Source organism: Paramisgurnus dabryanus, chromosome 7 (genome assembly GCF_030506205.2).
Source record: "Paramisgurnus dabryanus chromosome 7, PD_genome_1.1, whole genome shotgun sequence".
Lineage (NCBI taxonomy): Eukaryota > Metazoa > Chordata > Actinopteri > Cypriniformes > Cobitidae > Paramisgurnus > Paramisgurnus dabryanus.
Window position 1 is genome coordinate 8775413 of NC_133343.1, and position 17173 is coordinate 8792585.

The 17173-nt window shown below is 37.6% G+C and overlaps 1 protein-coding gene across 2 annotated transcripts in view; it reads right to left on the bottom strand.

The window, feature by feature from the left end:
- The window catches only part of pkp4 (plakophilin 4), a 48846-nt gene that overhangs the window by 24322 nt on the left and 7351 nt on the right, over window positions 1-17173 (bottom strand). The window contains exons 4-10 of one of the 2 annotated variants that reach the window (XM_065240184.2): window positions 13733-13767; window positions 10985-11107; window positions 10470-10666; window positions 9935-10370; window positions 3878-4036; window positions 3417-3618; window positions 367-499 (exon numbers count right to left, since the gene is read on the bottom strand). In XM_065240184.2, the coding sequence (XP_065096256.1) occupies window positions 367-499; window positions 3417-3618; window positions 3878-4036; window positions 9935-10370; window positions 10470-10666; window positions 10985-11107; window positions 13733-13767 (1285 nt within the window). The remainder of the gene's footprint in view (window positions 1-366; window positions 500-3416; window positions 3619-3877; window positions 4037-9934; window positions 10371-10469; window positions 10667-10984; window positions 11108-13732; window positions 13768-17173) is intronic. The other variant, XM_065240185.2, reaches the window with a different exon arrangement.

Genomic DNA, 17173 nt, shown 5'->3' on the forward strand with positions numbered 1-17173 from the left:
TCTTTAGCTTTTTTTAAATACTGATGGATGCTTGCAAGGCATAGTGAAGGTAAATGGACAGAAGAGTATTCTCGAGATCAAAGACCGAATAATAATGCATAACTTCTCATGTAATGTATTTGCTGCAGTCATTAACTGGCAAATTAAATTGAGTGAACGCATCAAGCGTAACCAAACCCTGAATTAACATCAACAGCGAAATTTCCCACAACTTGAGTTCTTGCACTGAAGCAAATCTTTAGAAAAAATCTTCAGCTATTTTTTACATATTATCGATTATGTCGTCTGAGCTACATTTCCCCCATCAACGGCAGAGGCGGACGGTTGCATACAAACACACACGGAGTAGATCGAACATTGATGTACCTCTGATTTGATGCGGTTGTCTCCATAGCAGAGGTGCTGTATGTATGCTGCAGCATTGGCTTGGACTGAGGGGAAATGATGTTGCAGCATCCTGATCACTTCTGGTAGCTCAGGGTCTCTCCAGGCAAACTCTCTGGAACCCCAACACATACGGTTCAAAACACACAAATATTTAAAAAAGCTCATCTGACAAATGAATGTTTGCTGGTTTGAATCAACATTTCAATCTTTGTGCTCATAATTGTTGTGTTTAAGTCTTGGCATCAGGACAAACAGCTTAACATATGGTGCCAGTCCAGCTCCCATTTGTCATTGAAATATGCGCTGCAAATGTGATCGAGTGCTTGAGCGATCTGGTTTACATTTTCTTTCAAGCACTTTTCTGTCTGCAAAATGAATACACCCGGAAATCCGATTACAAAGAGAAATACAGACAAAGTATATCATTTAGAATAATGCGGTAAAAAGGATGCTGGGTCTCATTTACAAGTCAACCAACCACAAAAAAGCATTTTAGATTTTTCAAATCACTTTTAAGGAGTGTCAAACCTTTCAGCATTGGAATCAGTGTGTGAGGTGAGAATACCTGGGCCAGGTAAACTAAAGAGGTGGGTTTATTCTTCATTAATAATTGTTTGAACTTGGAAAGGCACCGTGGGCTCAAGGGTGCTTTCTCACGCCTTATTTAGACCGTGGATCTCGGACAATGGTCGGATATAATATTAGCGACCTCTGGTAATTGAAAATGAATGCAATTTTGTCGAATGGACCCGAGAAGACGTGTGTGCATCGAGTCCTTTTCGAACCCCTCATCTGTTTGCCAAGAGCAGTTGTGACATTGTGTGGCTGACGGTATCATGAAAACAAATGGAGCAGGGGGCCAAATTGGTTGCGTGGCCACCGGGGTTTCTTTTTGTCTGACTGGTGGGTGCGGGGCCGCAGAATGTAAAGAGCACCAAAGTGTGTGCAGTCTGCGACCCTGCACCCACCAGTCAGACAGAAAGAAACCTCTGTGGCCTCGCAACCAATTTGGCCCGCTGTTCCATTTGTTTTCATGTGTTATCTGACGACGACACCAAGGTAGCCGTTAAAATGTGCATTTAAAATTGGGTTAAAACTAATTCCATTGGGTTGGGTCGCACTTGGGTCAAATTTTCTCTGGTTTGCATTGGGTAGGGTCTTTCTTAAAAAAAAAAAAAATGTATGCACGGTTATTTGGGTCATTTTGGGTCAGGTGCATTTCTTTGAACCCGAGAAGACCTCTACTTGGACCTGAATACAACCCGAATGTGGCAGCTACATGCAACACAGCGCCCCCTAATGAGTGCTTCAATTTCTTCATGTTAATTATAAAAAATCTAACTTTCATCATTTGCAACGTTCCAAGTAACATCTTTAGTGATTTTGCAACTTTTCACTATGTCTTGTTAAAAGTGGAATTTTTTTAGAGGTTTTTGCCAAAAAAGCAGTAAAAGGTCAAATTAAACGACAAAAGTGACATTTGGGAAAATAAGCCAATTCAATAACTGACCAATAATAACCTTTGCATTGCCATTAAAGGATTACTCAATTTTTGTAAAAAAAAATCCAGATAATTTACTCACCACCATGTCACCCAAAATGTTGATGTCTTTTTTTGTTCAGCCGAGAAGAAATTAAGTTTTTTGAGGAAAACATTCCAGGATTTTTCTCATTTTAATGGACTTTAATAGAGCCCAACACCTAACAGTTTTAATGCAGTTTAAAATTGTAGTTTCAAAGGACTCTAAACGATCTCAAACGAGGCATAAGGGTCTTATCTAGCAAAACGATTGTCATTTTTGACAAAAAAAAAAAAAAAATTGGTGCGTCAGACAAACGGACGAAGATCAGAAGTTGTGGTTTAAGAGTGCATATTTTTTATTTTTCTTGCCAAAAATGACCATCATTTCGCTAGATAAGACCCTTATGCCTCGTTTGGGATCGTTTAGAGTCCTTTGAAACTGCAATTGTAAACCGCATTAAAACTGTTAAGTGTTGGGGTCCATTAAAGTCTATTAAAATCAGAAAAATCCTGGAATGTTTTCCTCAAAAAACATAAATTCTTCTAGACTGAACAAAGAAAGACATCAACACTTTGGATGACATGGTGGTGAGTAAATTATGTGATTTTTTTTTACAAAAATGGACTAAACCTTTAAACTGAAATTGTTGAACCTAAACATAAGAACCTGATAAAAGAAAATAAGACACACTTAGAGGGTTTTGCATCGTAAGGGGTCGATCACACCAAAAGCGTTTATCGCAGTTGCAGGCGCTTTTTTGAATGATATTCTATGGGCCAAGCGCCTTGCGTTTTTTGCCGCAGCAATCGCTTTTGAAGGAGCGCTGAGAAGCGCACAACGTCATTCGCGTCTTTCCATTGTCCAATCGAATGAGGGGAGAGGCAGGCCTTACCTTCTGGTGAAGGAAGTTTACAGTTGCTGCTAATATGACAGTTAACAGCAAAAGAGTGCTCAAGCTTCAATATTTGATTGACAGGACAGCTGCCTCGGTGGTTGCCTAGCAATATAAAAAGCCGCGTCGCACTGCTCTTTCTTTAAAAAAGGCAGTGCGTCGCCCCTTGCGTTTCCAACCGTTTAAGGCGCTTTTGGTGTGATTAGCCCCTAAGTGATTACATAACTGGTTTAACAGCACTATGAATATAATCATACGATTGGTTTCGTGGTTGGTAGTGCTACTGTATTTGTATTTTGTAAGAATACCAAATATACTATATATTTCATACACCTTTTATTTGTCTGTACCTCTCTTTGTATTAACTGTAAAGCTGCGTTGATACTATGAAAAATTTGTGATATTGAAATAAATTTTAATTGAATTTATTCTATGTTATTACTATATATTTTTGCCCTGTTAACACCCTGATCAAAAATGAAATCAATATAAATTTCCCCAAACAACATAATTTTTTCCCAAATCGTGTCTTGTTTAGTTGGTTGTGGGTACCCACAGGATCTTTAACGGGTGACGTTACAGAATCACAGTGCTACATAGGCTGAGCTTGTCACCTGGGATCTTTATGGACGCTGTCTATGGAAGGAGATCGTGTGATAGCGTTGTCAGCGGCGGCCGCGTGCCTGGTGTAGTTTGAGTCGGCCGGGCGGTAGTGGCCGGGGTGATAGGTGTCAGAGTGCGTTGCCATGGAAAATAACCCTCGCTGGTACCTCAGAGTGCTACACTGACTAGTGGTCCTTTGTAAAGTACCAAACCCTGTGTAGAGAGTGAGCGATAGTTAGGAATATCAGCGAGACAGATTCTGCTAATAATCCAATTAAACATTTCTCATCAAATCCTTCAGAGCAAATCATCTGAGTAATGTTTTCCTAATGTATTTTATAGCTCTAAACTAAAAAAAATTAGGAGAACCATCAAAAATAATATTCAAAGGCAAACTAACTGAGAACTCAATTATGTTTCCCGGGCGCTAAATAAGCAACCCATTTATTCCTTAAGGAAATCTGGCACATACCTGTATTGTTTTTGGAGAGAGCGCTCTGGGAGCCATGCGTGGGGCTCTGGTACAGAGGGTTCTGGAAGGTTCTGTCCTCATAGATGGGCGTGATGTGGCAGTCAGGGGAACGAGCATCCTGTCCCAACTGGCTGTTCTGACTATAAGAGGTCTGCAAGCCTAGATTAAAATCACAGAGTCACAGTGAACATCAGCTCATGAATATCTGTTTAGCTTATGTTTAAACATAATCAAATGTTTAAAGGTACAACGGCTATAAAGACTTGTATGCTTTAATACTTTATAATTGCCTCAAACTACTAAAATGTATTGATAGAAACACATTAAATAATGTTACTTGAAAAAACCCAACATGTAATACTCATTTTGACCTATGGAGGCGCCATTATGTTTTTGCCTCTGTGCATGTATATAGTTCTTGTCTTCCGTTTCACATCACTTTATAATCTACAGACTGAAAACTTGTTTATCACATTAACCTCGCTGTAGCGTTAATAGATAGAATCCGATAAAAAAACTATGACTTTTGTACTGTTTTCATTTTCACGTTCATATTGCCAATCCCATTGTTAATCTATTAAACCAAACCTGTCCCAGTACTTACGGAGGGCACTGTATATTTGTGACCAGTTACAGTATGCTTTTCATCACATCAGGAATTGTACTGCCCCTTTATTCTGCTCTTGTGGAGCACCAGGTTAAATATTTCAGTGCAGCCAATCCTTGGTCTAATGACTGTACAGGCATAGATCAAAGATAAGCAGACTTTGATTGTGCTTCTTGCATTAGGCAAATGGACCTCTTGAGTAATGAAGTGGAGATGTGAAAACATCTGCTATAATTAAACACTTCACTGGACATTCCCACCTTCAGACGTAATTGGGATAGGGGGGATACAGGCCTATGCAAATATATCTGCTGCACAGATGAGATCTCATGAACATCTCAGTTGACAACAAGATAAATAAAAAGCAAATGTAGACTTCTAAAATCTCCTGCTACAAGATTTGATGCCAGCACCAGGTTCTTCCTACATTAAACTCATTGTTTTTCATACAGTACATAGTTTTAGAAAATATCTCAAAATGTGCTTCAAAATGTGCTTAGATTCGCCAAGATACCAATTAAAGATTAAAAAAAAAATAGTTCACCAGAATATACAAATTCTCTCATAATTTGCTCATTCTCATGCCATCCGAGGTTATATTAAAATATCCTGTCCCTTCCTATCTTATTAGTGGTACTGAATAGTGTCCCAGCTCCAAAAAGTGCTTCCAAACTTTCTATCATAGCAGTAATCCATATGACTTCAGTTGATTAATAAATGAGAAGCTAAGACGCGAAACCATCTAAATGCGTCTGACATTGTTTCTTTTAAATGAGCATTTTTATCTCATTCATGATATGCCTTCTGTGTTAATGCAAACACATCCCTTAACTCTTTCCACGCCATTGACGAGTATTTACGCTCTATGGCAAACAGCTGTACTGTATGTCCGTGTAAGTTTTGAGGATCGCTCTGCATTGAATCTCTATCAAAAGTCCTTCACAAAAACTGAATTATCTCAGCTTTTTACTCAAAATTTGGTGTTTGTTTACCTATATTTAGAGGTGATAAAAAGAGAACTAATAGAGGTAGGATAAAACTTTTTTTTAAAGCAGAGGGTCTGTTTTTTCATTTGATATATTGTATGTTTATATATTTTAAGAAGAACATTTTCTGGAAGTCATTTAACTTTTGATAAATCATGAAAAATGCTGGTACTGGATGGCATCTTTATAAAAAAAAAACTTGCAGGGAAAGAGTTAATTGTTTCTGGGATCGCTCCTGTAAAGTTACATTTAACTTTACTGAATGCGTCTTGTGTGAAGAAAAGGAAGAAACAATGCTGTTGTAGTCAAGACGCATGTGTCATCGCAACAAGAAGTTATTGTTCAGCTCTTTGACAATGGGGTTTTCAATACAAATCAACATTCACAATGAAGAATGTCTGCAAACTGGTAAAGGGGAAGAAATCAGGGAGCTTATTACTGTCCATGCTGAAACTGACATAATGATAATAGAACAGCACGTCATGCGCTTGTTTATGATCTTATCATAAACAAAAATGCATGCATGTGGTTTCTAGAGAGAGTAATCGTGGAAAATCTGGAAAATCATTGGTGAACCAAAATCAAACAATCCCCAAATATATCCCGGACACATTTCCTCTAAACTCCACTAGAGGCACTTGTGCTTTCTCTGTTTATTGGATTTCATTCATGAAACACGAGCAAAACAAATTTTTGAGTAAATCTTATTTTCAAAATGTTAGTTGGTATGAAAGAAATGTACACTTGCTTCCCACCATGTGTTAACTCTTTCACCGCCAGCGTTTTTTGAAAAAGTTGCCAGCCAGCGCCAGCGTTTTTCATGATTTTCACCAAAGTTTAATGCCTTCCAGAAAATGTTCTTCTTTAAATATATAAACATACAACATACCAAAGAAAGAACAGACCCTCTGCTTTCAAAAAAAAAAAAAAAGTTTTATCCTACCTTCAGTGGTTCTTTTGTAATCAGCTTTTGAATATGGGTAGGTTTCTGCAAAAACACCACATTTTGAGCAAAAAGCAGAGATAATTCCATTTTTGTGACGGACTTTTCATAGAGATCCCATTCAGAGCGATCTTTAAAACAGACACGGACATGCAGCTGCTTGCCATAGGGCAATACTTCCGGGTTTAAAGTTCCGGAAGGGCGCCACCTGGTGGATAATAGCGGTATTGTGGAAAGACGGAAAATCTCGTCATTGGCAGGGAAGCGTTTTCTCTTAATTGACGAGATATCTCGTCAATGGCGGTGAAAGAGTTAATGGTGTCTAAAACATTTAAAAGTTTTGTATTCATTTAAACAAACTAATTAGACATTTTGATGAACTATGTTTTATAATGACATGTCACAAGTTATTTTGTGCTGCTGTCTTCATTATATTTTTTACTCTTTAACTTTGGAAAAAACACAGAACTTGTCACTGTCCTTTTTACACAGCCATCAATCACAGTAGAGGAGGGGCGCAACAAAAACTACATTGACCAAACATCATACACAAAAATGGACGAGTTTATATTACTTGGTACTGCATTTGGATATTCAGTAATATAATAAAAAAAAGTAAAAAAATGTATTTATTTAAAAAGCGTATTTTTGTTAGTTTGTTGTTGTAAATGTTCCAATTAGATAAATTAATCGAATCGAAATTGCAAGTGATTGATGCAGCGGCAAAAATGGCATTGCCGGCCAACAATTTTTTGTATCGCATCGTAATGAACGGTCAAATTGACACCCTTAGTAACATCATGTGGACATCCCAAATCACAGCAACAAATGTGTCTCCGGAATAACGTGCAGTGCTTCCAAAGCGTTCTCAAGTGCCACCATTGCTGGTCATTTTCAGAAGATCAAATTATTACTTTAGCTTACTTAGAACGCTTTAGTGGACACAGTTTATTGATAGGCATGTATTAGTAGTCTCTTATGCATGCATGCAATATAAATGTAGCCAAACCAGAGGATTACAGCACTGCTAAATACGTAATAATTTGCGTAGCTGTAGTGCATAAGCGAGGAAAAGCTCATTCTGAATGAGTGTGCATGTGCGCCCTGGTTATGAATGATTGGAATTCATTAAAATACACACACATCACTATCAAATCTGACGTTTACGAAATATTTGTGAATCTGAAGGGGAGTTTTCGGAATGGTCTGTTTACAAACAAATCACTAACATATTTACTCATATATTTACGAATGTTTCATGAATGAGACCCATTGGCCATTTCTGTTAGTTCAATGTACGTTGACTAATTTTAACAGTTTTTTCACAGTTTTCACAAATGTGTAAGTAAATCCTGAAATTAACATTAGCTACGAATAGTAAATAGCAAATTTATCACATCACATTCCTTCAAGACCAAACAATCTGAGCTTTTCTTTCTACTTGCTGCGGTCTTAATTGTGTCCGTTTTTGCGTCTTTAAATAGAGTTGCATGTTGTATTATATAAAAACGCCTATAATTAACCACTCAACTGTAATTTCACACCTTTGAATGTGTATGTATGCGTGAGGGATACAGATCGTTTTGCAGCAGTTAAGGCTGTACAGTAACAACGCATTGCAAAAGCTCTCAGCACTTTTTGTGTTAAAAGACAGATGGGGTTGAGTTGGAGTTTGTCATAAGGATGTCAACTGGTTACTTGTGACTAAACCACTGACGTGTTTATTTGTCCACGGAATGATTTTATTAAATGGCAAACAGGACATAACAGATTTGCTTATGACACTTATCCAAAACGGCATACCCAGTGTGGTGACACCTAAAGACGAATTTCTAAACCTACAAACCATGTGAATATTTGTTCTGACATTGTGTCCTCAGTGTTGAACACACAAAAAATGTCACACTGCATTTCCTCAGAAAACATAATAAAGTGGCTAAAGTGGGAGTCGAACAAAACATGGAGAATTCACTTTGTCTTTCATAAATGTATAATCTCTTCATAAATCTCTTAATTCAGATCTTTCGGAAAGGCCTGGAGTTAAAAGCTTTTCAAGGTTTTACACCACGAATGATCTACAGGGAAAAACTACACAAAAGGGGTAGTGGGGCACATCTGAGAAAATATCCCGCACAGATAGCATTTGAGATTATCATCAGAGTAATCCTACAAAACAGTGCAGCACACACACACGCAATATCTGTGGCGCTCCAGTTTTATGTCCATGTCCAATGCAGATGGAATTGAGAATGTTATAAGATTTTGAAACAATATGGCATAAAGTCACTATTTTAATGCATCACGCTGGTTTTGATTCAGAAACTCATGACCGTACACAGCATCATAATCGGAATCACATACTGGGTTATGAACGCTCGAATATGAGCAATTACGTTGATGCTTTTTTCACACTTTTATGAGAACCAATTTGTGTCCGCCACCCTGTGGTGCCCACTTAAGACCATTGGCATGCACTGAGAGTCACTTTATGACCTACTTCGAAACAGTTTTTGTGCTTTTAAAAGAACTTACTTTAAACATAATAGAGAACTCTTGATAAATAACTTTATGAAATACCTTTTAGAAGGGTTTTAACTCTTTCCCCGCCATTGACGAGTTACCTCGTCAATTAAGAGAAAACATTTGCATAAAAAAAGTGTTCCTGGTTAGGTTAATCTGTAATACCGCGATTATCAACTAGATTTATAAAACACTGAGGTTAATTTTTTTTTACTAATTTTAAACTCTGGGTATGTTTTGATAATCGTTCTGAATCTGATCTCTAACAAAATACCTTCACAAAAATGCAATTATTTCAGCTTTTTGCAAAAAAAAATGTATTTTAAAAGAAAAATAACCATATTTAAGAGTTTATAAGCAGAAAAAAATATATAGAAAAGATAAAACGTCTTTTTCTTGTTTTGTTTATTTGTTTGAAAGCAGAGGGTCTGTTCTTTCATTTGATATATTTGTATGTTTATATATTTTTAGAAGAAACTTTTGTGAAAATTACAAAAAATGCTGGCGGGCAACTATAAAAAAAAAGCTGGCGGGGAATGAGTTAATAGAAAAAAGAACATCTGGGGAAGATAACAGGAACCGAACCAAACGCACACACACACACATATACACAAAAATGCGACAGCACTACTAATCCAAATGTTATTAAAAAAAAAGCATATACAAGGTTAAGAAAGTTTCACACATTTAAGTCTGTTTCCCTAATCCTTGAATTTTGAAGAGTGGTGTGGAAACTGCGTTTGATGCAGGTCTTCCACGGTCAGGATGGAAGAGCAAATCGTTTTATGTATTTCAACTTGGAGAAATAAAGTTTTATGGATCAGAAAATGAACTAAACTCTTACAGAAAATGCGAGAGGCGTTTCCCTCACTACCACAATGCCAAGGGGAGCGATTTAATGTGATGTTCTGTGTCTGTCTGCTGGGTGTTGGATAACATCCAGCTACTGTAGTAAGCAAGCACCAAACACTAAAATACGATAATAAGTGTTTTTAACCCACCTGTGAGACTATCCGGTCTCGAAAGAACCATCCTTTCAAAGATGTCATAAGCCCGCGACCCAAACGAAGAGTGGGTGGTATCGTATGCACGTGATTCGTGCTTCCCCAGAGTCCCGTACTGCTGAGGCTGAGCGGTCATGCCGGACCGCAAGAGCGTTGGCGACGACCCAGGCTCTGATCCTACCCCGTTCCCATGCCGCCCCAGGTAGGCGGAGTGGACTGGTTCGGGGGCGTGACTAGAGGAAGGAGGCAAGGTGGTGCCGGGAAATATGCTAGGTAGGGGGCGTGGCTCTGAGACTATGGGCGATCCGTAGGGGCTTCCCAGAGATGTCCTCAAGGGCTGGCGGGAAGTGGGTGGGGAGGGAGTGTAGAGCGGGGAAGGAGCACGTGAAGGAACAGAACTAACACGCCTCATGACACGCCCGCTTCCTCCCACCTAAAAAAACAAACAAAACAGGCAAAAAAAAACACAAATAAATACTGTGCGAGCCAAACTGATGGAAAGATCATAAGGTGTGTGCGTGTGTGTTTTTACCTGGGCTGATGCTTGTCCTTCAGCCCTAGAGCTCATGGCAAGGGTGGGGTCTCCACTAGGGGCGGAGCTAGTCGACTGGGACCTCCCTTCAGAGCGCCTGGGTGTCACTGTGTTGCTATAGTAACCACTGACCTCCTGGTATCCACTATCTGAATATGAGTTCATCTGAGTAGAGCTGCGCGAGTTAGCCGCAGACCCTGAGCGAACAGGTGGAAAAGACATACAGATATAATGTACATTGCTGTTTGATGGGTTATAAAAATACTTTAAGATTGAATCTGTGGCATTTATTTGAGAAAATAGCATGTATTAATCCTGTCGTAATTGAACTGTACTGTAATTGTTAATATCCAATTTTTCTGATCTAATATGTCTTAGGTGCATGCCTTTCTAACTGCATGTTTGCAAAAAAAGTCTGATATTTTCTGTAGCAATAGACAGCAGGTCACACATCCTGTTGATAAACTGTTCATACAGAGGTTATAGAAAACAATCAGGAGTGTCAATGAACGGACCCTCACTTTCACGCAGGGAGATCTGCTCCAATTCAGGGGAGTAAAGTGACCCCTGACCTCTGACGCCAAAGGTAGGCGAGGGGCAACCATCCGACGGCTTCGACACACCTGCGCCTGAGGATTCTGGTGACCAAAGTGATAACAAAATGTAAATAGGAGATCACTGAGGACAATAATAAAATAAAAAACCTACAGTACCCATAGGTGGAGTTTTGCGGGGGCCAGGGGGGGCACTGCCCCCCAGACCAGAGCCAATTATGATTTTGTCTGAGCTATTAATGAAATAGAAATATGAGAATTCATATTTTACTTATCTTATATAATAATAATCAGTACACTAGGTAACTTAAGGCTAAAATAGTTCAACTTTAATTCAACTATATTTATAAAACCATGAAACTGCTAATCTTAAAAGTATTGCAGTACCCTTGTTTGCGAACCCAGTTTCATGGAGATGCGTATAAATAGCACGGAGTGTGAAAACTTGTGCAATACATTCAGCAATTTTTTTCTATTTTTTTACCATTGTCGCTTGGGGTTAAAACAACTTTTGTAACATAAAATGACATCCTATCCCAAACCTCAATTCTAACCCAACTTCAAGCAACCATGGTTTAAAAGTAGACAAAAACATGAAGAAATCTGTATATTAAATAACATCCTAAAGCAAATCTCAAATCTAACCCCAAACCCAAGTAAAAATGGTTTAAAAAAAACAGAAAATAATTGAGAAACCAATTTATAAAACGACAAAAAAGTTGTTTTAAATGAACTGGAAGGACCGGCATATCATATGCACACCAAATTGAAATTTGGCATATGTATTGCATGAGTTTTCACACTTAATTATTAATTGTTAATTATACGCAGCTACATGAGACTGGGTAGTGTTTGCTGGTAGGTACCCCCAAGCACAAACACGAAACTCCACCTATGACCTTACGTACATACCAAAAATGTTAAAGGCACAATATGTAATTTTCACCCCTAGAGGGTGCAAAACAATAATAAAGGTGTAACTTGATGACGCCGTGATAGAGAGTGAAAGAAGTAATCTTCACCTCCACCGTGACAGAAATCAATCTGATGGGACTCATAAAATCACATTCATATATGATGTAATGAAATTACATTGTTGAAAACATTCGCGATAAAGAGATATATATATATATATATATATATATATATATATATATATATATATATATATATATATATATATATATATATATAACACTGTACTAGTGGTTAATAGATATTTTATTTAAAAAATTTACATATTGTGCCTTTAAATAAAGAATAATGCACACTATATGACTTTGAACAATTTCGGAAAGATTTCTTTCGGCACAGGGTGATATTAGTCAATTTCGATTGCCAAGTATGACATTCGCAATGACGCCCAATCAATTGCCTTTGCAATAAATGTGTATGACAATGTCAAATGTGACCAAAGTTCCCAAGATATTGTTCATTACATCATACTAGGGCTACACAATTAACCATTTTTGATTTTTATTTTAAATGTTTAATATATAAAAAACAGATAATCGAGGTAAAACAATTATAGTGCGATTCAAATCTAAATTGCATGCTGCTGGACAGATGTGTTTGTAAGGCTTTTCGAAGGCATCACTGCTTTGACACGTGTAGCCTATTGCACCACTTACTTAAAGGGATAGTTCACTTTAAAATGAAAATTCTGTCATTATTTACTCATCCTCATGTTGTTCTAAACCTGTATGAATTTCTTTTTTCTGATAAACACGAACGAAGATATTTCGAGAAATTATGGTAAATACACAACAGTAAGTTACCAAAGATCTACCATAGTAGGAAAAATATTTTGGAAGTTTTGTGATAAATGATGAAGAAAATATTTTGATAAATGATGGTAAGCACACAGCTGACGGTACCCATTATATTCCATTATATTTTTTTGTTCCTACTATGGAAGTCTATGGTCACTTACTTCTGTGTGTTTACCATCATTTCTCAAAATATCTTCTTTTGTTTTCATCAGAAAAAAGAAAATTATACAGGTTTAAAACAACATGAGGATGAGTAAATGATGACAGAATTTTCATTTTAAAGTGAACTATCCCTTTTAAAAAAAAGGTTAAAGGAACAGTATGTAGGATTGTGGCCAAAACTGGTATTGCAATCACAAAACTTGTGGCTAAAACTGGTACTGCAGTCACACAACTGGTGGCCAATACACAAAATGACAACATAAACATCAGTTGAGGGCTGCAACTCCACTTTTTAAATGACAATATCCTGGCCAGACCACTGTTGTCAGTGATATAAGTATATGAAATGAAAATTATTTCTTAATGTCTGGTGACATATCAGGGCCATTTTATGATTAATTGATATAAATTTCTTACATACTGTTCCTTTAAATAACTGCGTTAATGAGTTTCACCAAAATAATCGTGATTTTGCCCATAATCGAGTAGCCCCACATCATAATGAATAAATAATCTCGATTTCTGATCTGTAGCACTCTGCCTCGACTTTCATGTGAGACCTCAGCATGTACATCTGAAGAAAAGACCTCACAAATTCACCAAATTTTCCACAAATGGCAAATAAAAGCTGCAGAGAGCCTTGAACACAAAGTACTTTCATCACCCCAAGCCGTACTACGTATGGTACTCATGTGATCACAGCCTTGTCTGAAGTGCCACACTTCTGCCAACTCTCATTTACAAGAGAAGAGGAGAAAATAGCTGCAAAAAATACCTGCCGATCTCCACAGTAGAGACTTCTCAGAAGAGCTGGAGGAAATAAGAAAAATCATGAGAGAGGAGACCACAATGACACACACACACACACACACACACACACAGGGCACAATGCATCTCATTTTCCAATAAGTCAGAGAGCAGAAAAGAGCCGCTCCATTTGGCTGGAAATATGGAGCCATTCACAGCGCGCATCAATCACGGCATTACAGTCCACCGACTGTCACATGCATCTCTCTGACAGAAATTTCAGGCCTGTCTGATTAATCACATAAAAAAATTAACTGACTTATGGGCAACTTTGGAAAAAGAGACATATACGGATGTGGGAATCCGAGCTGGATGAACCACAGAATGTAGATGCCACTGTCTGCACATGTCTACCACACCGTCACCGTCTGCAACTGAGGGGGTCAAAGTTCACCGGATATTAGGGTACAGTGACAGCTGTGGGGGACGGAGTGGGACAGCAGGAATGCCATGTAAGGGACGATAAAGGTATGGGCCACAGTGGAGGAGTTTGGTAGCAGAAGCGCACAAATGGGTGCAAAAACAGCAGAGACCATCTGGAAAAACGGTGCAGACTCCGTGACTCACTGTGGTGAAAGCATGCAGTCAATTACAAATGTATTTCAAAGACTCCCGGATGTAAACAGCATAACTAGATAGAGAGTAACTAGCCCGTATTTCTAAGTGATTCTTGTAGCAAACCCCTCTTGAAAACTGTTTCTGTAACATTTAATAAACTAAACCATTTCATAACACCCTAAGGCTCAAATTTGTTTACTGTAATATGATAAATAGTCTTTTCATTTCCTGTGAATGCAGTTAGTTAGAGTGAAAAGAGACACAACTGGGTGTTTATCATACTTATCCTTCACAAACCGATACCGAAAAACAAAGAAGCCATGATTGCTGTGTTGCCAAGTGTGCACAAACCATACGGGCGAATGTGTAAGGGGGTGTAGAAATGATGGGTGGGCGGAGGGGACACATTATAAATCTCATCAGAAATATGACATGATTTTAAATGCCTGGTTGCCAAGGATACCCTCAGATATGACATACCATTTAAGGCTTAAAGGGACAGGCTTAAATTCTGTTATTATTTATTCACCCTTGTGTCTTCAACCATAAACAGCTATACATATATGACATATTGAGACGAGATTAAAAATAATAAAATGTAATATTAAATTATTAATTTATTCTTATCTGTAATCAATCATGTTTAATTCAAGAGCAACTAATAAAGTTTAACAAAGATGAATAATTTTCACCTCGCACATGGTGTTTCGACTGGAATACACTGAAATACATCACTTCCAGTCGCAGGTCGCTCGTGGTCTAGTCGCTCAAGTAAAATTTTTTAAACGCATCCAAAGCTCGTATCCGATCCACGTTTCATATTAATGTCTTTATCCGGTCAAAAATTATAGCCGTTCAAGTAAAATGGGCCACACCCCTTTTAGGTTTTTGCAATTTTCATCAATTACCAATAGAAATTTTGACGTTTCGTCATTAATATATAGACCTTTTTACTGTTACATTGTGACTTTTTGTGGGCGAAAGAAAGACTGCTGACCACTTCACTAATGCTAGCTAAATATATTTTGTTAGTTTGTTTGCTAACAAGGTTGTATTTGTTAACATTTGTAAATGCATTAGCTTACTTGTTAGCTATGAACTTGCGATATTTGCGAATGAAAACTAAATGTTGCATCCGCAGATGATCAAACCCCATGCAGTCCTTGTGCGACTCTGTTTGGTAAATAAATTACTTCCAGTTTATTGGCCATCGTTTGTCACGTGCATTGGAAATTCATTCAGCAAAATTAATTTTACACAAATATAATGATTATGGTCCAAATAGGGGCAGCAAATACACTATTTCTTTTTAAGCTTGGCAAACTAAGATATTTAAAAAATCTTTTCACATAGATTTAAAAATGTTAGAGACCACAAACATCACATCATTTTTTTTTTTTTTACTTTAATTAGTACTACCTAAAATATTTTAACATTTTCAATTAAAATTTCACTTCAGGTTTAAAAAAAAAACTTTCATTTTTAGACATTACCAATTGAAGTAATTTAAGTTGATCCAACTTTTACTTTTTATAGTGTACTATGAGAACAAATTTTTACATCTCTGATGTATATCTCACTTTGGACTGTGCCTTCTGTGTTGTTATGCGATCGTCTTTCATCAGCATGCTTTGTAAATGGGTATCATTTACGTAACAATCTACAGCGTGCCTGAATGTTTGTCCTCAGGATTTCTGATTCAATCACTCTTATAACACTACAGAAATAAGATATCAGATAAGAAGCGGATAAGATAATCAGTACAACCACCAGACGATTGGGACTTTTCCTAAAAATTCCTTGTTGCATTCACATTTTTAAGTTTAATCAACTTGAATTTACAATTAATTTGTTCCTATACATTATAAAAATAAAGTTGAAATAACTTAAGCTAATTTAACTTTATTTTTATAATTTCAAATTCAGCCTGATTATTATCAAGTGGTGACAGCCTTAAGTAAGGGCCTTGTGGTTGCAGCAGCCCAGTATGTTATTTGCAATGGGTAATATCATAATTGCATGTGATAGATTTTCATCCAGAAATGTTTAATTTAGTTTTCACCCTAACATCCTTTAAAACCCACCTTGCTTTGTAGAAAATAAAGGAGATGTTTATCAAAATGTCTAAGCTGTTGTTCTTTCCATTAGGGATGGGCACGAGTACTCGATTGCTCGAGTACTCGAACGTGGCATCGATGATCGATCACGAAAACGATGATCATGTGGGTTTATTTATTTATTTATTGTGGATATGGCGGCATTTGGATGTCTGGTTAGCATTACAAGCGCATGTGGTAGTAAAGACTGGGTCTGGAGATGCGTGTTTGACGTCGTGTCAAGCTACGCAGACCGACGTATGACATCAGTAACATTACCATGCGTGATTCAAAAACAAACAGATAATTCCGCGCGACCGCACCCCAGGAACCCGCCGATCCGCGCAATGCGCGGCAGCCCGCCGATCCCGTGAAGCCAGCCACAACTCACATCACTGAGGCACTATGGTTTAAGAGGATGTCGTGATTTTCGGAAATACAGTCAGTCAGGTGCAAAATGTACAGCGCCGTCAAAAGTTCAATGGATTATCATCTCATATTTAAACATCAAATGTCAAGAGATACCAGAGAGCCATACGAGCATTACCATTACATCTTGACTGAGGTAAGAGGACGACACGACACAGCTAAACGCGCATGATAGCAAAACACTTAAAGCTGCTTAATGTTATGAAGCTTGAACTTTGACTGGACGTGTTTAAATGTGCGCTGTTTTTGATGCACATCCACAAAGGGAGTTAAACTTTCTTTTTTTTAGATAACTTAGTTGAAACCTTAGTTGAAGTCTTGCATTT